This window comes from Capra hircus, chromosome 4 (genome assembly GCF_001704415.2).
Source record: "Capra hircus breed San Clemente chromosome 4, ASM170441v1, whole genome shotgun sequence".
NCBI classification, from domain to species: domain Eukaryota; kingdom Metazoa; phylum Chordata; class Mammalia; order Artiodactyla; family Bovidae; genus Capra; species Capra hircus.
Window position 1 is genome coordinate 45,345,612 of NC_030811.1, and position 22,250 is coordinate 45,367,861.

At 50.9% G+C, this 22,250-nt stretch overlaps 1 protein-coding gene across 6 annotated transcripts in view; it reads right to left on the reverse strand.

Moving 5' to 3' along the window:
* The window catches only part of TNS3 (tensin 3), a 223,773-nt gene that overhangs the window by 130,541 nt on the left and 70,982 nt on the right, over positions 1-22,250 (reverse strand). For 3 of the 6 annotated variants that reach the window (XM_018047057.1, XM_018047055.1, XM_018047052.1), the window contains one exon: positions 16,428-16,466. Coding sequence is in view for 3 of the 6 variants with exons in the window: in XM_018047052.1 (XP_017902541.1) it covers positions 16,428-16,466 (39 nt within the window). In the remaining 3 variants the exon portion in view is untranslated. Of the gene's footprint in view, positions 1-1,669; positions 1,794-5,187; positions 5,280-16,427; positions 16,467-20,141; positions 20,821-22,250 lie in introns of those variants that run through there. The other 3 variants (XM_018047053.1, XM_018047056.1, XM_018047054.1) reach the window with 3 other exon arrangements.

A 22,250-nucleotide genomic window follows, 5' to 3' on the forward strand; every position in this document is an offset into this window, starting at 1 on the left:
CACACACACACTGCAGGCCTGGCACACTGGCACACACACACACACACACACACACACTGCGGGCCTGGCACACACACACACACACACTGCAGGCCTGGCACACTGGCGCACACACACACACACACACACACACTGCGGGCCTGGCACACACACACACACACACTGTGGGCCTGGCACACGCACACACACACACACACAGCGGGCCTGGCACACACACACACACAGCAGGCCTGGTATGCACGCACGCGTGCACACACACACACACTGCGGGCTTGGCACACGCACACACAGCGGGCCTGGCACACACATACACACACACACACACAGCAGGCCTGGTACGCACGCACGCGTGCACACACAGACACACACACACACAGCGGGCCTGGCACACACACACACACACACAGCGGGCCTGGCACACACACACACACACACACACACACACACTGCGGGCTTGGCACACACACAGCGGGCCTGGCACACACATACACACACACACACAGCAGGCCTGGTACGCACGCACGCATGCACACACACACACACACACTGCGGGCTTGGCGCACACACACACACTGCGGGCTTGGCACACACACACACAGCAGGCCTGGTATGCACGCACGCATCCACACACACACACACACACTGCGGGCTTGGCACACACACACACTGCGGGCCTGGCACACACACACACACACACACTGCGGGCCTGGCGCACACACACACACACACACACACACACAGCAGGCCTGGCGCACACACACACAGCGGGCCTGGCGCGCGCACACACACACACACATACTCTCTCACACACACACACTCTCACACACACACACACACACACACACACACGCGCGCACGTGCTCTCGCTCTCTCTCTCTCTTTCTGCGGGCCTGGCACAGGGGAGAATCAAGCCTATGCTGGGGGGATGATGCTCCCATGTCCCCTTGCCATACAGTACAGCAGGCAGTAAACCACTGGGATCTGCAGGATGAGGGAAGGAATAAACGCAGCAGTCATTTCAAAGCAACAGAGGGCTGACCTGGCCATTTTAAGGGGCAGGAGGATACTGTTTTACATTCCAGTATTGAATATCTAGTTAGCTTTATTTTCAGGCTAATATAACTAAATGGGGTATATTTATTTATAATTTAAGTGGCTTAAATGGACTCATCATCTAAAAGAATAACAGCTGAAGAGTAGCAACTCTCTACACCGTCACAAGTTTGTACCATATGGAATCAATAAAATAGGGGGTGGCTGGCTATTAGGAAGAAATTGTCCATCAAACAGCCAGGCAGTGAAGCACCAATTCAGACAACCCAGTGACGGTGAAGGGCAGTCTGTCCCCACAGACCATAAAAGGTGGGTTCTGCTCACTGGCTAGCTGGGACAACAGGTTGCACCCGCCCAGGTACAGGCTTCGGTAACACATGTTCTCACCCATGGGACCCCCCCAGATCACCCTGTGGAAGTATCTAATGAGATTCCCCCCACCCCTCGCAAAGTGAGGAACCCAAAGCGGAGGCCTCCCTCCCAGGCTCACCGCCCCCAATTCTAGCGGTGAAGGGTGGCCCTGGGATCCCTGGCCTGCGCCCCTGTCTCCCACTTCCCCTCGCCCCCTCCACCTTGTGGGTAAAGAGCAGAGAAAGACCTTTCGCAGCTGCCATACCAGGAACTTGGCAGGGCCCGAGGACACTTCACGGCCCCTAGCTTCCCAGAGTCGCCGGACCTGTGTGCTGCTCCCAGCCATGCTGACCAGCCCTGACACTGGCGCTGTGAAAAGGTCCCATAAAAAGGAACAAAAGGAGCATTGCATAACCAGAGCCAGATTCACAAGGAAGCACAGGGCCTGGTGGCAGCGCATAAATGTCATCACCCCGCTGGGGACCCGGGCGGGGGTTCCCTTAGGGAGACCAACTGAAACAGCTCTGCACGCTCTGTTTGTTTCTCCAGGAAAACAGAGTTAAAAATACATTTTAAAACTTTCTGAGGGACTTGCGTGGTGGTCCAGTGGTTAAGACGCCATGCTTCCACTGCAGGGGGCACATGTTTGATCACTGGTTGGGGAACTAAGATCCTGCAAGCCACATGGCGTAACCACAAAAATAAAAAAATAAATTAAAACCTTTTAAAAGGCAACAACTAGCCACATCCAGTTCAAACACAAAGGCCTTCATGTGTTCACTCATCCATTCACCTACTCACCACCTGGCTGGTAGGGTGCCGGGGTGAAGTGTACCTGCTTTGGAACCTTAATGCCTGGGTGAGACCCCTGCTGCCTGACTTTTGGAAATTACTTCTCTGTGACTTCGTTTTCTCATCTGGAAAGGGTGGGGGGGGGGTGGTATTGGGAGGATTAAATAAGGAAACATGCAGAGCTAAGAGTGGCATCTAGCAGATAATAAAAGCTAAATAAATCTCAGCTTCGCGTTCAATCCTTGTGTTTGGGTGTCACGGAGGGATTGGCCCATGGAAGTGAAACTTCCCCACAAGCCCACACTAAATGCAGTAACCTCCCAAGACCACAGCTCCATTCAAAGAAATAAGATTTGGGCAAAGAAACTTTCCCAACATCAGACAGCCAGCAAGGCATTGTTCCCTTCCAGAACGAGAAGACCAGAAACAGATTCATTATCAGGATTGCCCACCTTGAGAATTTTTTTTTTTTTTTGAGAATTTTCTTAACACTCCTACAAGTGAGCAACAATTACCATGAATTACTAGAAAAATACACACCCCTCTGAAGTTAGGAAACTTAAAGTGTGTGAAAGTCGCTCAGTCATGTCTGATTCTTTGCGACCCCATGGACTATATGGTTCATGGAGTTCTCCAGGCCAGAATATTGAAGTGGGCAAGCCTTTCCTTTCTCCAGGGGATCTTCCCAACCCAGGGATTGAACCAGGGTCTCCTGCATTGCAGGCAGATGCTTTACCAACTGAGCTAAGGTAACGTCACTCTGCCCCCAAGCTCAACTATGAGAAGCAAGGTTTTGTTCATGCTAAGATTTGTTGTTGTTCGGTCACTAAGTCATGTTCTGAAACTATGTCTATGCTTATTTGTCACCAAATACTCAGATTTCTGAATTGCGTAGGCTGGTCTGAACCATGTGGAACTTGGAGGCTGATGAAGGGAGGGAGTGAGGCCCAGGACAGGCAGCAGAAACGGTGCTTTCACAATCAAGCCTAATGTCCCAGAGGGGCTGGTGGGCAGAGGTTTGCAGGGCAGGCAGTGGCCACCCCCAGGAAGCAAAGCGTGGGAGCCAGGGTCAGGACTCAACGCTCCATGTAACTTTCACAGTCCCATTAAAGCAGAGTGAAGACAGAAGCAAACAGAGGAGAGGCGCCAGGGACAGACTCAGTGCCAAGCGCAAGTGGAGGCCCTGCAGATGCCTCTGGGGAGGAACTCACTGCACTGGGGAGCACGGCCAGCTTCTCCTTCCAGAAGCAGTTCCCTCCTCCCATCTTGCTCCCTCCAGGCCCCTGGCCTGAGGTTCAGCAGGAGAGGGGAGGCTGGGAGCACAGGAGCCAGGCGGGCCGGTCCCACAGGGGAGCCGAGGGCTCGGTGGCAGCACATACACGGCTCCAGCTGAGGGCCTCCTGCCAGGACCCTGCAGGAACCAAAGACGGGTCAGGAAGCACCGCACAGAGCAGGGGTTGCGTCATGCTGGCACCAACAAGTTCCCTCTCCATGGGGATCAGAAAGGGCAGAGCCAGAGCTGCCCCACCTCCCCCACCCCTGTCCTCCTAAATTCCCCCAGGAAACCTACTGGGATTCTTGGGAAGGCAGGTGTCCCAGAACCTAACAGGTGTCTGCCCACCCACCCACCTGCCTGCCTTCCGTCCTTTTGAATTAGCACAAAACCAAGAAACAAACACAAAATCAAAGTCAGAGAGCATGGTGGGACCAGAAAGAAGTAGGCACCTGATACCTCCATCGGCTCCTGAAATGTCAAGTTCCTTAGGTGCCAAGTTTCCAGGAGGCCAAAAGGATAAGGGAGGTAGTGGCTGGACACACGTCAGGCTGTGGGGACACTGCGGCTTTACAGGTGACCCAGCCTGTCTGAGGCTGCATTCAACTCACTCCCTTGACACCCAAAGTCACAAGAGGAAGGACCACGAGCCACCCAGAACCAGAGCCCCATCCCCTATCCCCCACTGTCAGAACCTCCACTCCAGCTGTCTACACTAGAGGCTGTCCAGTAGATTTCATTTTATGAAATAGTCTGGTACGTCCCTTAAATTAAGAGGAAGATTCACAATGGGACCATTTTATAATTACATCTAAACAGGCAGTCTTTTTTTTTTTTTAATCAATTATTTCATAACAAGAACCTTTCATTTCTTCTCACAGAATAGCACAGGGAAGGGTATGGGCGGCCCTCACAGCCCTGTCCCTGGTGGGATGGCCTCCAGAAGAAATCAGCTGGGGTCTCCTTCCAGACCAGACACAATGGAGACCCCGAGCTGGGGAGCTGGAGTGTCTGTCTTAGGTCAGCTCAGAACTCACAGGACAGTAGGGGGTTCCTGAGAGGGACCACGGGGGTGAGGGGTAATCGAGCCATTGTCAGCAGAATATTGAACTCTTCTAAGCTCCAAAATCACTGCAGATGGTGACTGCAGCCATGAAATTAAAAGACACTTACTCTCTGGAAGAAACGCTATGACCAACCTAGACAGCTTATTAAAAAGCAGAGACGTTACTTTGCCAACAAAGGTCCGTCTAGTCAAAGCTATGGTTTTTCCAGTAGTCATGTATGGAGTGAGAGTTGGACTATAAAGAAAGCTGAGCACCAAAGAATTGATGCTTTTGAACTGTGGTGTTGGAGAAGACTCTTGAGAGTCCCTTGGACTGCAAGGAGATCCAACCAGTCCATCCTACAGGAAACCGGCCCTGAATATTCACTGGAAGGACTGATGCTGAAACTGAAACTCTAATACTTTGGCCACCTGATGCGAAGAACTGACTCATTTGCAAAGACCCTGATTCTGGGAAAGACTGAAGGTGGGAGGAGAAGGGGACGACAGAGGATGAGATGGTTGGATGGCATCACCAACTCAATGGACATGAGTTTGGGTCAACTCTGGGAGTCGGTGATGGACAGGGAGGCCTGGTGTGCAGCAGTCCATGGGATCACAAAGAGTCAGACACAACTGAGAGACTGAACTGAACTGAAGCACCAGCTCTCACCTCTGTGCAATGGGTCAAGGGTGACAGCCTCTAGGCTTCCCGAGGATTGGAGAAGTCAAGAGGCACCTGACCTCATGGCTCCTGGCGATATCAGCTCAAAGCCAGACTCTTCACCATCTGAGGGCCCTGATGGAGAGAAGGTCCAAGTCCAACTCCTGCATATCACAAGAGAGGAACACAGTGGGGAAGGGCAGTGAGTTCTGGTGGGGAAGTAGACGGGGTCAGGTGTGGTGCCCCAAGGACAAACTGTTTATTCCTTACTCCATGGAGATGGAGAACACCCCGAGCCTGGGGAATTAGGTCTCAAAGACACCATCAAATTCCCAACAGGAGCATTCTCAGCCCCAGCCAGGGATGTGAACAATGCAGGAAGGAGCAGCCCAGGAGTGACCAGCAGCCTCGGAAGAGACCGGATGTGTCTCTAGAAGGTGAGGACCTGTGTCATTAGCCCTGGGGTAGGGTCACTCAGCCTGGGCAGGGGAGAGCTCTCTGCAGAGACAGGGTTTCAGCAGCAGAGATGTGGGTTTATTCTGGGGTGCCCAGCGGGGCAGCGTCCTGTACGGCAGGCCCATTGCCGCAGTGCCCAGACCACTCAGCCTCTCCTCCTGCCCACTTCTCAGGTTTGTACATGAACTGTTCACCACAGGTTCAGGGGGAGGCAGTTGCAAATGAGTTAGGGTCTCTTCTTTCTGATGGGTAAGTCAGGGGAAAAGGTCTGAGGACCCCTAATCAATAACTGATCGACTATAGTTCATTCAAGGTTGTCATGTTCTTAAAAAGTCACCATAACCCTGGCCAGGCTTCTGGTGCCTCGAAGTACCAGTTAGCACTTCAGGACTATAGCTGGGTGCCATTGTAAACAGAAATCACGAACAAAAAGCAAGAAAATTCCCAAAATGTGGCACTAATTATAAATACACCTTGAGAAGGACCCTTGTTTACTCTTCGTCTGAGGGCTGAAACAAGAGGAACCGTGTACAACACAGCTGGTGAGTGCCCGCATGCAGCTCAAATTTTCTGCCCTTCTGCACATGTCCCTGGATGGCCACAAAATCACAGTAAGTGTTGATTTGGGGATTACAAATAAGTTTTCATAAATAGGCAAGTTTGCAAATATATGATCCACAAATAATGAGGAGTGACTGTAACCGAACCTGTTATTTGCAGATGATTCAGTCTTTGATTCACCTAAGAAATACCTGGAAAACTTCCCAATTCTAATGTCCCCACATAATAAATTTGTCCCAATAATATCATGAAAAGAATCCTAATCACAGTCTAACGCAGTCACGTTTGTAACTCTACGGGATGTCATTTCTTTATCCTGAGGATGCTTTACACTCCTTAGGAAGCTAAGCCCCGGAGTCCTCTTGCCTCCTTGGATGGCAGGCTGAGCAGTGAATGCCACCACGCTTCCTTCTAAAGACACATCACTACCTCTGCCAGAGCTCTGTTCTCACCTGAGGATTTAGGATGCCACATGCTGAGCTGCTTGGAGCATTTTTTAGACAGAGACTGAAGAAGCTGGTTCTGTGTTCTAGAACACAGACAAAAGGACCACGATGTTGTCTCCACAACGCTGGGGGAGGAGAAGGGCTTCAGGAGGTGACTGTTCCCAGGAGGAAGGGATCTCAGTAAGGCAGCCCAGCACCCTTGCCCACCCCCCAGGCTGCAGAGTCCTCAGTCATCCCCACGTTCAGCTCCTACAACCTGCCAGCCTTGCTCAGAGTGGGCCCTCCCCTGGGACACACCTCCTTCTAGACGAGGTGCCCAAATTTCAGCTGGCAGCACAGCCACCCAGAAGGCTTAGGAAAAGACATCTGGGGACAGGGGCGGGGTCAGGGAATGTGTGCTTCTGAGTTCCCAGATTTCTGCTGCTGCTGCTGCTGCTGCTGCTGAGCTGGGATCACACCTTGAGAACCACTGACTAAACTACCTGTGCATTGCTTGGTTTGTACTAAAACCTTGTTACCACGTACTAAGATGACTTTATTAAAGCGTCTCTCACTGTCACTTTCACTCACTGTGAAACCCCAATCTCCCAATCTCTTTTGGAATGAGCAATGCTGTCAGCTTTTACTTGAATATTCCCAAGGACGGGGAGCTGATTTCCTCATAAACCCCCAAGTCCATTTTAACTCTTAATTTTCCAAAGTCGTTTATTACATTGAGTTTAACTCATTCGACATCAACCCCTTTGGAAAGGAAGCCGTATAGATTTCTCAAAGAGTAAGAACGCCCTTGGCTAGTTTGACGCTCACTTTTATGTAGAATGTTTTTAAAAAGCTTTATGAAGCAAACATTGCCATTTTTGAAAACAATATATCAATTACCTCTGTGTCCTGTGCTGATGAACACCGCACGACTTCAATGAGGTATTTCATCAAGCAGACATAGTGTCCTTCCAGAGGCCAGCCGGTCACGAGGCCACACTGGCCACTGTGGGCAAGCCTTGAGCCCTCACATATGGGAAATGACTGCAGGGTGGGGAGCTGGCAGTGTATCTTAGACATGGTGGGTGACGCGTATGATGAACAACAGTTATTGGCCACCGGGCCTCAGTCGCCTGCTCAGCTTGAGCTCTGTGCCTACACTACCCGCATCCTGCATAATAACCCTGGGAGCGGGAGACAAGGGTGCGGAGCTTCAGGTGCCCCAGCTTCCAATACCCCCAGATGAACTGCATCCACACACCCACCCGGACAGCCCCTCAATGAACCACTGTAAAGCCAACCCCAGACATTATACCACTTCATCTAATAAGTATTTTGGTATCTTTAGAATAGAGACTTTAAAAACAACAACAACAACAAAATACCAGTATCATTAGCAATCATTCCTTAATATAAACCAAATGCATCATCATATTTGTACGCAAACATGTAATCAATGTTCCAACGTCCCTGTCTTACAAGTATTGTTTTGGTTTTGTTTTTTCACAGTCTGACACTTTGACTGGATCCACATCAAGTCTTACCATGCTTATTTAACCTGTCTCTTCAGTTCCTTTACAACACAAGTTCCTCCTCCTCCACCTCCTCCTCTTCCTGCAGCATATTTGAAAACCACTGGGGTTCTCTTTACCCAGTAGAATTTCCCCCTTCTGGATTTTGCTGACCTCTCTGGAATTATTTTTCAGATCGCTCTGGCCCTGTATTTCCTGTACGTTGTGGGTGAGTCTGGCTTAATTTGATTCTGGTTTGATTTCTGGTAGGGGCAAATATGTAATCAATGTTCCAACATCCTTCACATGAGGCCCACATGACCCCACCAGCTTCCCTTTGTGACCAAGGCAGTTACAGAAGGTCACGTTCTGAAGCCAGCTACTTCACCCTTATTAGCGGTCTGAAACATGGCTATTCTATCACTTTCTCAACATTTGTCAGCCGGAATTCCTCACCAAATAAGACTTTCTCCCTTCATCTATATTTAACTCTGAGGTATAGATCAAACGTGATAAGAAGGTTGAACGCTTGATTGCTTTTCTTTACCAAATTTCACGAGCTGGTTCCTTAGCACCCCAGCAAAAGTCTCAAAGGCACAAAGCTGAAAGCTGTGGCAGCTCCAATCCAGGCAACACTCAGAGGTCCCAGTCCTGGGCTCCACACCTGCTCTCCAGAGCCAGTTCTAGAGACAGGCCCCTGGATCCCCACACTCCCTGGCTCCCAGGAGGGGGCCAGGTGGAGGGCCCAAGGCCATGTACAATTTGGGGGAGAATCGGACTCCCCAGCCTGGGATCCCAAACTGACAGCCAGCGTCACTCCACCCCTTGGCCACTGCTCCCCAGCAGAGACTTCTATATAGGGAAGTTCGCTGTTGTGCTTTTTTAAAGGAATACTCTCCTTACAGGTAAAAATACAGGCAGGTAATTCAAGTGCTATGGTAATATGACGCTTCTCCTCCATCCCAATTCAAGGCATTGAAAAAATAAGCAGTCGGTTTTCCCTTTCAGTAGTCACTGCTATTTCTACCACCAATCACACAAAACCACTGTCTTCAGGCGTCCCTCCCACACTTAAAAACCTGTGGCTGCTATGGACTCAGGGCCATAAAAGAAAATAAATACCACTCAACCTGAGTTTTCTTATCCACTGCAGGCTTCCAGCCTTTGGACCTGGGGACACCCCTGTCATTCCTTGGAAACATTTCCAAAGGCCCGTCCCTGGGAGAGGAGCTGTCACTCTGGAAGCTGTTGGCCCTGGCGACCTGACCGCCATCACCCCAGAGCACAGGGCATGGGGACCCAGGACGAGGGTGGACAGGGACACCGAGCTGCATGTGCCACACCTGGGTGGACGTGCAGAGGCCACTGACATCTCACAGGCAGACAGGAACGGACATAGGGAAGCAATTGCTGGTGTGATTGCAGGCGGCTGGTGCGGGTTTTAATCATTAGCTGGGCCCCATGCTGCCATGGGTTAATGTGTTTCCTGCAGCCTTCTCCTCACACCCGCAGGCAGGCCTGGCAACAGCAGGGAGCCACCAGCTCTCAAACCCCAGCTCCAAAAGGGGTGGCTTTCCCTTAATTTGTGGAGGGTTGTCCCTCTTTCTCAAAGGTCCCTGAACTGAGACTTGAGGAAAGCCTCCTCGTGGCTGACCTGGAGTTCCCACTAAAGAACTGCAAACACCATCAGGGCCTCTTCACCAGGCCACCTTCCCAGAAATCCTGGCAATTCTACCCCCAAAGGTGAAAAAAAAGCCAAAGCCTGGGTGTTATTTCAGGTGCGGAAGGGAATGGTGAAATCAAAGTTACAGTAGACCAAAGTCTGGCCTGGGGTTAGAAAAGGTTGGAGGCAGGTGCCTCTTCCCTGGAGATCTACTGGAACCCACGCCCAGGTGCAGGGATAGCTCAGGGCATCATTTAGGGGAGGTACTGAGGGCAGCTGCAGGCAGAGGCCGGGCAAAGGTCAGGGGCCCCTTCCATAACGGGAACTGGCTGGCCCTGACCAGTCTGGCTTGGGTCCTGCCGATTCCCGAAAGGAATGGAAGAGGTCTTCCCATCCCAGTGTGGACTCACACTGACTTCATGCCAGTCCAGCTCCCCAGCCTTCAAAAAGGACTCTGAAGTGAGAAAAAAAATACAACAAACAAGCAACTGAGAAATGAAGTAACAAAGTCATCAACCCAGTCCAGGAGCCTGGCATGCTCTGAGCTGCACTGGAGGGGCTAGTGGACATCTGGGTCCCCAGGGCACATGAATCTCAAAAACAGGGAGCTCCCAGACTGCATCTCAACTCTAGCACTTTCTCACTGCTCCCCCAAGCTATAAATCCCTGGGCACTCCTGTCCATCCATACTTCTTGAGAATACTCAGAAGCAACCAGCATGTACACCCCCTGGGATGCAGCAACCGGGGAAATAGGGCCTGGGGCTCCCCAGAGCAAACACAGACCTGCAGCAGCACCGCAGAGCTAGAGCACCCTGCCTTTCCAGTGGAGATACTGCCACAAGCTCTGGCCTCACCCCTGTTCCCCATTTCTAGTTACGTGACCTTGGGCATGTCCCAGCCCCCTGAGTCTAGGTATACTCGCCATGCTTCTCTCATCCTAACTGGGCCTTTCAGTCTCCAAATACCCCTTCAAGGGTCTTCCACAGGGCTCCTCGTATGACTCATTCCTGTATAGACAGGCTACCTGGTGCAGAGCAATCAGATGACTTAGTTTCAAGGTTGAACTCTGGGAATACAGCAGCATGTATAGTTTATTTGAGTCTCACCTGGCTTTTTACCAAAAACATAGATATTAAGTAGGTTCCACTGACCAAGTGGAAGATTTGGCCTTTGATCTGACATGATTCTTGAGACTTTTCTCTATTTCTAAGATCAGAGGGATTAAAGAACAAGGAAGTTTGCAAGTGTATTTTGGCCTGAAACAAATTAATCTCATCGTGGTGGTGGTTTAGTTGCTAAGTTGTGTGTGACTCTTGCGATCTCATGGACTGTACCCCACCAGGCTCTTCTGTCCACAGGGTTTTCCATGCAAGAACACTGGAGTGGTTTGCCATTTCCTTCTCCAGGGGATCTTCCCAACCCGGGTCTCCTGCACTGCAGGCAGATTCTCTACTCACTGAGATACCGATTCTGGTCAAATATGTTCTAATGAGACAGACAGCCTCTGAAGGGGCAGCTGTGCATCCCCACATGTGTGTAGGCACATGTATACACGTGTTTTTGACTTTCAGAAAATAGCATTTATCACTCAGCTAAGACCCTGCTGTGGTATGCAGACCCATGTCTGTGCTTCTGAAGTTCACTACACAAACAGAAACAACCTACGAGCAGGAATAAGCAGGATCAAATCAAATACCTGCACTTATAGATAAGGACAAGAAATTGCTACAGAGAGCCTGCTATGGACGGGAGCCAGCAGGAGGGACAACGTTCCATGAGCTTCAGTAGTACTTCTTCACAAATCAGTACCCACAGAAAGCCTGTAATCTGTCGTTGTCACCTAATTTTGCAGTAAAATAAAGGGAATATCATCAGAGTATCTTTTTTTTCTCTTATCTCAAACTCCTAACTATCCTCACTGAAATAATTCAGTACTTTTCAGAGAACCTGTCTCAGGTCACCCGCGGGCACTGTGGCAATGACAGCACATGCTCATGGGCACGTGTCCTCAACAGTCCAGGAGCCCCCCTGTCAGCGCCATTTCATGCCCACTTCCTCTGACTTTGTGAGTTTAAGTCGACTTTATTGAACAAGGGGCTCCCCGGTGGCTCAGACGGTAAAGAATCAGCCTGCCAATGCAGGAGGTGTGGGAGACACAGGTTTGATCCCTGGGACAGGAAGATTCCCTGGAGGAGGAAACGGCAACCCACTCCAGTATTCTTGCCTGGAGAATCCCACGGACAGAGGAGCCTGGCAGGCTAGAGGGCCGCACAGAGTCGGACACGACTGAGGGACTAAGCATGCACGCACATACACACAAATACAAAGGTGTAGCTGTCACAGGCAGGTTGGAAACTATAGCCTGAGACAGTGTAATGTGATTCCTAATGTCACCTTTGGCAGAAACCACCCATTGTCTTCACTTTAATTAAACAAGGAGAAATAAAGCCGCCCGAGTTCAGTAAACAGCTGGCTCAAATTTCAGAAGCTATTCTTATACAACCTCTCCTCCAGTTGGAGAAACCACAGTGGCCAAGCAAAACAATGGGCTGTGTGCGTGCCAGCCACCAGGTGAAGGCCTGCACCTGCGCCCTCCGCTGGGCCTGACACTGCCCTGACCGCCGCCCGCACGTGGCCCCGGGGGGCGGGGGCACGGCCTCTTTCAAGGACGGCAGCTGCTCTGAAGAGAATGGACTCAGACACCAAGCAGCGAGTGGCTTCCACAGGACTGGCTTCTCCGGGGCCTCTCCAGCCGGGAGAGAGGCCCATGTGTGCTTCCCGTGGGTGTGGCTGTGTGGGTGGTTCACACACATGGACTCCCAGGGTCCCCGTGAGAGCTACACCTGCACCCAGGAAGGAGTTTCCGTTGGTGCACTGATACGCATGCACCCCCTCGGGCAGCACTGGAAGGGCAAAGATAACATGGAAAAACAAACACCACTGCCTCGCACGTCAGTAAAAAGCTGTCAGGCCAAGTTCAGAGCTTCATGAGGCCTGTGTCATGAAAAGATCCTGTAATCAATCCGCCTGCCACCATCTGGAGGCTTTCACACCACCTGCATCCTGACCACAGGCTCTTTTCCATGGGCTTCCTGAGTTCCTCTAAGTCTCTAAATGAGAGACGACAAGAATCAAGGTCTCAGAAGAGCCTGTCAAGGTGCCCTCACCCTCCCGCAGCAGAGGGAACACTCGATGAAACCGATCAAACTGGTTCTCCCCAGCTGACGGCAAGAGAACAAGGATCAAAAACAAAACACAAACAGCAAAGGCGGCGGGAACCTTTATCGCCCTCCTGACTTCACTGAACAACAAATAAGGATTTCCCCCACTCACTGTATACGTTCCTTATACCAGAGCCGGTGCTAAGAATCATCATACATTACTTCATCCCATCATCCTTACAATGACCCGCAAGGAAGGTGGTAGCATCCCCACTCTACAGAAGACGAAAGCAGATCCCAGAAGTAAGAGGGCTCAGTTCAAGGTCACGCAGCTCTCTACTGTCACAGCCTGGTGGGGGACCCTGAGCTGACTCCAGCCCATGCCTGGAATCACTGCTATACTCTGCTGGATGTGCCCGTGAGCGTGCACGTAGATCTACAGAAACGGCTAGAGCATACAGGTGACTCTGTTTTGAAGAGCCTGGCTACCTCTCCCATCGCTAATGATCATGGACACCTAGAGAAACAGTGACGCATCCACTGTACAGCCCAGCAGAACACAGGCCACGGAGTCCACAACGTGAGCCAAACAGACAGAGAAGCAGTCGTTATCCTTTTCCATTTCTAAACGCCGTGCCCACGGCCACAGCCACAGCAGTGCCTAAGGATCTGATAAGATGCACTTCAAAGCTCGTATCTGATATTCCTCTAAAACAGTAATTCATCTCGATCTGGGACAAGGGGGCAGCATTTCTGGGCAGCTGTGGTTCAGCACCTGTCCCATACACACAGTCAACACCCTGCACAATTTTCCACATGGCACTTTCTCCACTGATTTGCCTTTTCCCCTCCTTGCTGATAAGGCACGTGCCGATAACGTGGTTTCCTTTTTACACTGGCTTCCAAGAAACGTGGAGCCTGTCTGCACGGCTTCATCAGCTAAGTTAACATTTATAAAAGGAGGTTTGCCTCCCAGATCTTTTTCCCAGCCCCACTGCCTGCCATTTTTAGCCAAACTTCACACCCACCTTTTAAACCATCACAATAAAGATCTACAACCAGAAGGGAAAAAAAGCTGGAAAAATGAGCATCAACGCAAATATCCAAGGGTTCAAAGTGTGACAAACACATGAAGGATCCCTGATTCCCTTGTCCCAAACACCCCGGGCAGTCACAAAGGTGCCTTGTCCAGCAAAGACGCTCACACACCAAAACTTCATCAAGTGCAGGGGCCCCTGCAGCAGTCATGGGAGGCTGTCACATCCTGCTGGTATGGCCCATCACCCACCTCTCTCTAGTGAGGACAGTGAATTATGCCCGAGTGTGTTCAAGGAAACATGCCCCAGGCTGCTGTGGCCCCAGGAACACGGGCAGACCTGGTGGCTCAGAGTTAAAGAGGGCTGAGATGCAGCTATTCCTCCACTGCCCAGAAGGACTCCCTGCTCTCAGGTGACATCTGCATAGCAGGTGATCGCCAGGTGAAGGGTCCCAGGCACAAAAGTGGTCAGAGGGCCGGGCACAGATGGGTGGGAAGAGGCATTCACACCCTAGAGCTGACCACTACCACAGCTTCAAGTGAATAAAGACACAGCTCCCTCTCCCAAACCTAAAAGGCTGGTAAGTCCCCACGACCACTGATAACCCAAGAGGATGAAGCTGGAGGGGACCCTGTATAAGTTCAAGCAGCGCTGGGACGAGAGGTGGGATTGCCTGGCCATTGGGCACCTGAGATCCACATCGCCTCTGACCATTTTCCCACAGGTGCTAAATTACCACCAATTTCCTCTTGAGCTCCCCTGACAGAATATGAGTTTTTCCCTGTGCAGTTATCCTTGATTTTAAAATGCAGTATATCCTTGATTTTAAACTCTGACTGTTTATGCCAATGAACCTGTCTCACCTCTCACTGTCAGGTGCCAGCAAAAGAAGCCAAGATCAGAGGCGAAGGCCTATCAATGCCTGTGGCTTTGGAAAGCTACTTAACTTTTCTCAGGTTCTTCGTGTCTCGGGTGGGTGAGCCAAGGTGACCTCTGGGCAAACATGTCTAAGACAGAGCAGGTACTCAATCACTATAACAAAGGGAGAAATAGAACCAGGATTTCAGTGGCCTGGTGAGGACCCACACAGCCTTCTGGTTCCCCAGGTGACATGGGGATGGTTGCTGTAATCTGGAGGTCCACCCTTGCCAATCCAAAATGCCAAGTTATGGTGCTAGAGAAGGTTCTTGACTGATGCAGGGCCAGGAGACAAAAAGTTGCTTTTGTGCTTTCTGCCCTGAGAAGTGACACTGTGTATCCGAAAGCCCTTCACTAAATCTCCACCAAAGCTGGTGCATTTACACCACCCTGCCCAGCACGGGCAGATGGAGCGGCACAGGCCAGGCTGGGCTGCCTACCTCTCCGCCACAATTTATTTATTTCTCCAGCAGCCTGGGGGACATAGCACTTCCTGAGTTTTAGGAGAGAAAATCACATGCAGAACTCAGGGCTGAGCCCTTTGGAGGGTGTCTGCTGTTGCTCCAGGGAAAAACCAGCTCTGGCTCTAGAAGCCACTGGGCTCTCAGCCAACAGAGGCCCCCGGAAGCAGGAAGGTGGGCAAAACCCACAGCAGGACTTTGGAATCTGTATATGGCAAAACCGGGATTGAGGGCATGGTGCCACGTCCAGACTGGAAAGCACAGAGAACACCTAATATCATCCTGGAGGAGGCGCCAGGGCACACCTGTTTCCTCTCCTCACAGGTGAGGCTGGGAAAGGCCCACACTCCCCTAGGGAGCCGCTTCCAATTTGCAATAAGAGAAGAGGGTTGTCGGCCTCCTGTTGTCCTGGAAGTGCACTGAGCCAGGTGTCCTACAAACCGCTACTAAGTTATTAACAAAAGGCTGACCTCCCCCGCCCCCACCCCTGCCTCACAACGAGGGGCATGGCGGGGGCGGGGGGGGGGTGGGGGGGTTGGGGGGCAGTAAGGAAGTGGGAGGTGGCAAAGAAAACACCCAGAGGCACAATAACATTCAAAGAATATTTCCATTTGGAAGGCAGACAAGGATAAAGATTTGCCAAAGTGAAAGTGTTATCATTGTTTACCTCCAATCTGATAGAAAGATGGTCAGAGCTTCCTATTCCAAAGCCAACACATTGTGCGCTCTGCAGACACCTGGGACACAAGTGCTCTGCCCACGTCGTTATCACTAAGAAAATGCACAAGCAGCATCTCTGTGTTACAGCAGGGGAAACTCGGGCTCAGGGAAATGAATTCCTGAAGTAACTGATCAGAAAGGTAGTTCTTACAAAGGAGTGCAAGCTTCACCCATCTTTAGGCAAGTATGCAAACAGCTAGTGCAAGGTGGTCCAGGGTCCCCAGAGAGCTGTGTGAACAAAAGCCACAGCTCAAACAGAGGGAGAGGATCCTGGTGGAAGACTCCACAAAGAGGGCACAGCAGGAAGAGTCTCAAGGAAATGCCAGTGACTTACCTGTTCCAGGTGGACTTGCGCACAGTGGGGACTCACCACCTAAAGGGAGAAGAAACATGATAAACGGTGGTGCTCTCAAGAAGAAACTTGGCATCACAATCAGGTGAGGCTCCCAAGCCTGAAAGCACCTCTGACCACATTCACAGTCACAGTTTCAGGATCTCAAGACAAGACAGACCTAGAGTTTACAGAGTCCAGATTTTTGTTCATTTTCATAAAGTCCTAATCCTTTTTAGAGAATGTCATTAAACCCATGGACCTCTCTCCTCAAGAGAAATGCCCACTGGTCATAAATACAGGACCTTCATGTTTAATTTGGAAGGCCTAGGGGACTCCCAGGCCAGGAACTTCTGAGCTAGTGCAAAGCATTTCTCACCTGGGAGCACAGGGAGCAGGGCCAGGAGAGGGAGGGGAGGGAGGTCTGCCTAGGGGTCTTCCAGCTGCCCCAGCATCTCACAAACACACTCAGAGCCTGCATTCTCTATAAAACAGAATGCTTCGTCTAAAACTATTTCCACAAGTGGAACTAAAATCAGAGTCTAAATGTGGACATTTCACTCTAGGCTGGAGTTTACTACGTGAGACAGTGGGAAAGGAGTCCCTCTGACTCCACCCAGGCCCCTGCAGATGTGAACACATTAAGAAAGACACACAGACCAATGTGATGAGGCCACAGTTGCAAAGAGGTCAGAAGAAACACAGTTACTGGCGCCCAGGACGACAGACCCAGTGGGATAAATACCCCAGCTCTCAAGTCTGTCTTGTGGGGGGTGGCGTCTTCTGCTCCACAGCTTCCTGGCCATGGGACCTTAGGCTCCAACCACTCTGGGCTTTGGTTCCCTCATCAGAGAACTGGAGGAAGTAAGAGCTTGTGGTGCTCAGAACAGGAGCTGACACAGGGCAGCATCTCCTCTCAGGAACATAGAGCCCTCCCTGAACAGAAAGGGCTATCAGCAAGTGAGGAAATCGGGTTTGCTTCCTGCAGTTCTGAACGGCCAGGATTCTAGCACCTGCAAGCCAGACTCAGCTCCTCCTGACTTTCTTCCCCCCAGACCCCTTGTGGCTCAGTCCTCAAAGAGTTTTCTAAAAATGTGTAATGGTAGCAGAAATTCCAGGGATCTGACTAATTGTCCTTGTGGGCTGGAGTGGGCAGCAGTGCACCCTCGGTTCTTGCCATGGCAACTATTTATAGTTCTCTTGCTTATCTTACAAAGTTCCTCAAGGAACATGATACACAGTCATTCATTTGTCTGGGACACATCATTACTCCACCAGGGTTCTGACTCATGCTCTCGTCTGGGACAGGGGCCCTCTCTCCTGGCACCCCCTCTTCTTCCTCTCTACCTGGCAGCCCCCCTCTCCACAGTACAGAATCACTGAGCTGAGGGTTGCTTCACTCCACACTGAGAATTCCAGGGAAGCACGAACAATGTTTGGGAACACATGCACAGATGCTTACAGGACGGATGTGTTGGCGGTCGGACAAGGAGCTGCGTGGTCATGGAACACGGTGATTAATTTATCCTGTGTACAGTTCTCACTTGGTGCGGGCTCGTGCCCTGGTGCTTCACTAAATGCTTGGCACACTGGTGAGAACTGTGCAAGCAATCAGAGCTCCTACCTTTGACAAGGCACTACCCATATTTCATGCGGTGGAATACCAATTCAACTGATGAAATGAGCTGTCAAGCTATGAAAAGATATGCAAGAACCTTAAATACTTATTTACTAAATGAAAGAAGCCAGTCTGAAAAGGCTGCGTACCATATGATTCCAACTTTGTGACATTCTGGAAAAAGCAAACTATGGGGACAGTAAAAAGATCAGTGGATGCCAGGGACTAGGGGACACATGAGAAGGTGGAGCTTTAGGTTAGGAAAACGGTTCTTTGTGCTACTGTAGTGGTGAATATATATCATTATGTGGCATGCGTGCTAAGTTGCTTCAGTCATGTCTGACTCTTTGCAACCCCATGGACTGTAGCCTGCCAGGATCCTCTGTCCATGGGATTCTCCAGGCAGGCATACTGAAGTGGGTTGCCATGCCCTCCTCCAGGGGATCTTCCAAAACCAGGGATCAAACCCACATCTCTTATATCTTCTGCACTGGCAGGAAGGTTTTTTTATCACTAGCACCACCTGGGAAGCCGCACATGTCATTATACATTTGTTCAACTCCTAGAATGTATAACACCATGTAAATTATAAACTGTGGTTAACAGTGATAGTGTTAGTCACTCAGTCGTGTCTGACTCTTTGTGACCCCATGAACTGTAGCCCGCCAGGCTTCTCTGTCCATGGAATTATCAAAGCAAGAATACTGGAGTGGGTTGCCATTCCCTTCTCCAAGAAATCTTTCTGACCCAGGGATCGAATCCGGGTCTCCAACATTGCAGGCAGAGTCTTTACCATCTGAGCCACCAGGGAAGCCACTAGGGTTAATAATGTCTCAGTATTGTCTCATCAAATATAACAAGTGTACCACACTAATGCAAGGTATTAATCATAGGGGAAATTGGGGAGAAAAGTGGGCACAGGTTAACTCACTTGTTTAATTTTTCTGTAAGTCTAATATTGGCCTGAAAAATAAAGTGCAGTAATTATCTGGAAGATGTGTTTGTTAAGAGAACAAAAGCAAAAGCCCTGTGTAATATCAGAAGTTCGAGTTTTAAAAACAGCAACCCAGGACCATCCAGAAGTCAAGCATGTCCTGCGTCTCCACATCCCCTGCAGCCACATGAAATGCAGTGACACCTACCACCTGGCCTGGCCCCAGGGTGTCTTCCAGAAAACGAAAGAGGGCTCCGTGCAGCGGGGCTCCCCAAATCCCACCTCCCGGGGCCATCACGTAAGCCCCATTGAAGGCTGACATCACTTAGGAGCTATGCATTCAACACCCCCATCTTATTTATACTACGTACCTTCTCTTGTCAGGCACTCACTGTCCTTCACAGAAAACAACAGTTAAAAAAGACAAGTCCTCAGGGAGGAGACACCAACTAACACAAACTGCATAAACTGTATTCATTAGAAAGTGAGCATGGGGCTCCCCATTTCAGGGGAGCAAGCACCTCAGTTCAGGGGAGTAAATGTCAAGCAACAGCACTGTATTCAAGAGAAAAGAGCCTCTGGAACACACACTGCTGTGAAATGCAGACTGCAACACGTCTGCAGAAGGACCTGGAGTTAGAATGAATTTGCAAACAAAAATGCACAAGAAGTACCAACTGAGAGAAAAGAAGACGGTCTGGGAGGAAGGCAACCTTTCCATACAGAGAAAGCTAATGTTTACATCAAGAACTACAAACACCTACGGTAGTAAAGACCTTCATCAAGTGGACACACTGACACATGTCCCTTCAATGTGGCTCAAACCAAATCCCAGGATGGGAACCACATGGAAATCTCATACATTTCCTTAGAATAAGAAAGAGGGAGGCAGCTGACCACAGTCTGGCAGAACCGTGAAGCAATCAACGGGGAGGACACAGCATGTTCTCACATGGGCCACCCTGCTCCACATCAGGGACACGAGCAGCCTACAGCCTGACCAGAGAGAGAAACCAGGGCTTCTCTGAGGGGCCACATCCAGCACTGGAGCCCCCATGGCTGCAGGCTCTGCCTGCCTCCCCCTCAGGATGAAGACACCAGGGAACCGTGCCGAGGGCGGCCGTCCTGGGTTCAGGTCGGGTCAGTGACGGTGGGACAGGCTCACCTGCTTTCTCCCCTCATCTCCTCTGATCACAGGCCTCACCATGCCGTCAGGGTCTTCTGCTATTTTCATTTGACAACAGGAAATGCCGTGGTGCTCGTTCATTTGCAGGTGGCCTTGGCCATCCTCAGCAGGAAGGAGCCGGTGCTGCCTTAGCATCTGGCCTCTGCAGGGCCAGTTCCAGCTCACAGAAGGAGCTGAAAACTGAGCAGGCCCACAGCTCCCGGAGTGCATGGCCTCCACATTCAGAGGGACTGGGCGGCGCCCCCCTCACTGAGCCCCTTGCCTGCTGTGTGAGGTGGCCTGAACCAGCGGCAGCAGATGAAAACAGGGTTGCGTCACCTCCAGCAGGGCAACCTCACGGGGATGCCGGTGGCTCAGTCACAGCAGGGCCAGGGCACCTGCAGGTCCTCCTCCCCAGGCCTCACCGGCCCGCACAACCCCGGTAGCTGGTGAGCGTCCTGTCGGTGCCCAGAGCACTGAATCCCAAGGAGGCCGGGCCACACGGGCACAATCTTCTAGTTTGGTGGCCACGGGGGCCAAATTCCACATTCCTCTCCTAATAGAAACGTCTCCCCTTTCTCGCCAGGAGGAGCCTGGGAGTGCAGTTGACACATGATGTGGGAGGGACAGGGCAGGAGGCTGAGCCAGCGCCCACTAGTGACTAAGGAAGCCCTAGAGACCGGACTTTATGGCCTGTCGCTCTGTGCGGGGCCGAGTCACCGTTACCAAGGGCAACCACAAACAAACAGGGCTGCACCCGGCACACCTGGCGACATGGCGCCGGCTGCCTGCTGGTATCAGCACCCTGTCCCAAAGCCAGCGGGTGGGCAGGTGAGCAGGACAGAGGTGGGACGCGGGGCCCTTGCACCCAAAGTGACCGTGCAGCAGGAAATGGGAGTGCAGGTGAGTATACGAGGGTGAGGGAGGGTAGAGGAGGACTGTAAGAGTGTGCGGAGTGTGTGAGAGCAAGGGTGTAAAGAAGAGTGTGTGAGAACACATGAGTGTCTGTGAATGAGTGTGTAAGGATGAGAATGTGGGTGAGAGTTGTGTGTGTGTCCCTATGTGACTGTGTGTCTGTCTGAGTGTGTGAGTGTGCATGTGTGTACACACTACAAAAGCCCAGCCCAGCACTACCCTGAAGAACCATGGTACTCAGTGGACGCCCCAGGGCCAAGCCCAGGTCTATGGCAAGGCACTTTCTCCGGAGGCATAAGGCCGCCTCTCACAGCCCACAGGCACCTCTGCTCATGTCTGGAGATGAATCCTGGAGGGAGATCACACATGTCTCCATGTACCCCACAGAGATTTCCTTCTCACATGTTTTCCTCCTCAGGGGTACCACGAAAACAATGAGTTCAGCTCTATTGGCATTGTTTCTTCTTAAATTTCACTTTGGACAAAGCCACAGAAAGAGTGACATTTTTCTCACCGGCTTCTCCAAAAGCATCACTGATGCTCTGCACATCACTGTGTGCATGAAGGAGAGTTCAACCCCCAGAACCATTGAGAATCCCAACTGTGCTGAGTCCCGTGAACGAGCTCCCCAGAAGCCCACAGACGCACGTGCCCTAGAGCATCTGGCACATACCATGTTTTCAGATGCCACCACCACAGTCTCCAGCATGGTCTCTCCTCCTGCCATTTATTCCCACTCATTTCCCAGATAATTCTGCCAGATGAATCCCTCCAGGTTGGCATCAAGCCAGCCTGAGCAGATCCAACCCGTGCCAGGATCTTGGAAATACAGATCGGTTCAACAGCCAACAATGATCAAAATGCATTCAGAAACTGAACACTTGTGCAGAGACAGACCCATTCCCCATCACAGAAGTGCAACACGAGCAAACAGGGTGAACCGATTGGCTCGTGGGATTGAAGGCAGTCTGCTGAGCTGCACCAAGTACAAAGGCCTCGCTCTAGGCACACATTGCATCATTAAATAAAATTAGTTTAGCACAGTTATTTGAATTCCAACCCAGGTTATGCAAAATCTGGAGTAAAGTTTTCCTCTGTTTTATCTTTGCAAAGATAAAGCCTCTGCAAAGGAAACTCACAATGAAATCAAGATTGAAGCAATTTCTTTTCCATGTCAGCCTATTAAGTCACAGG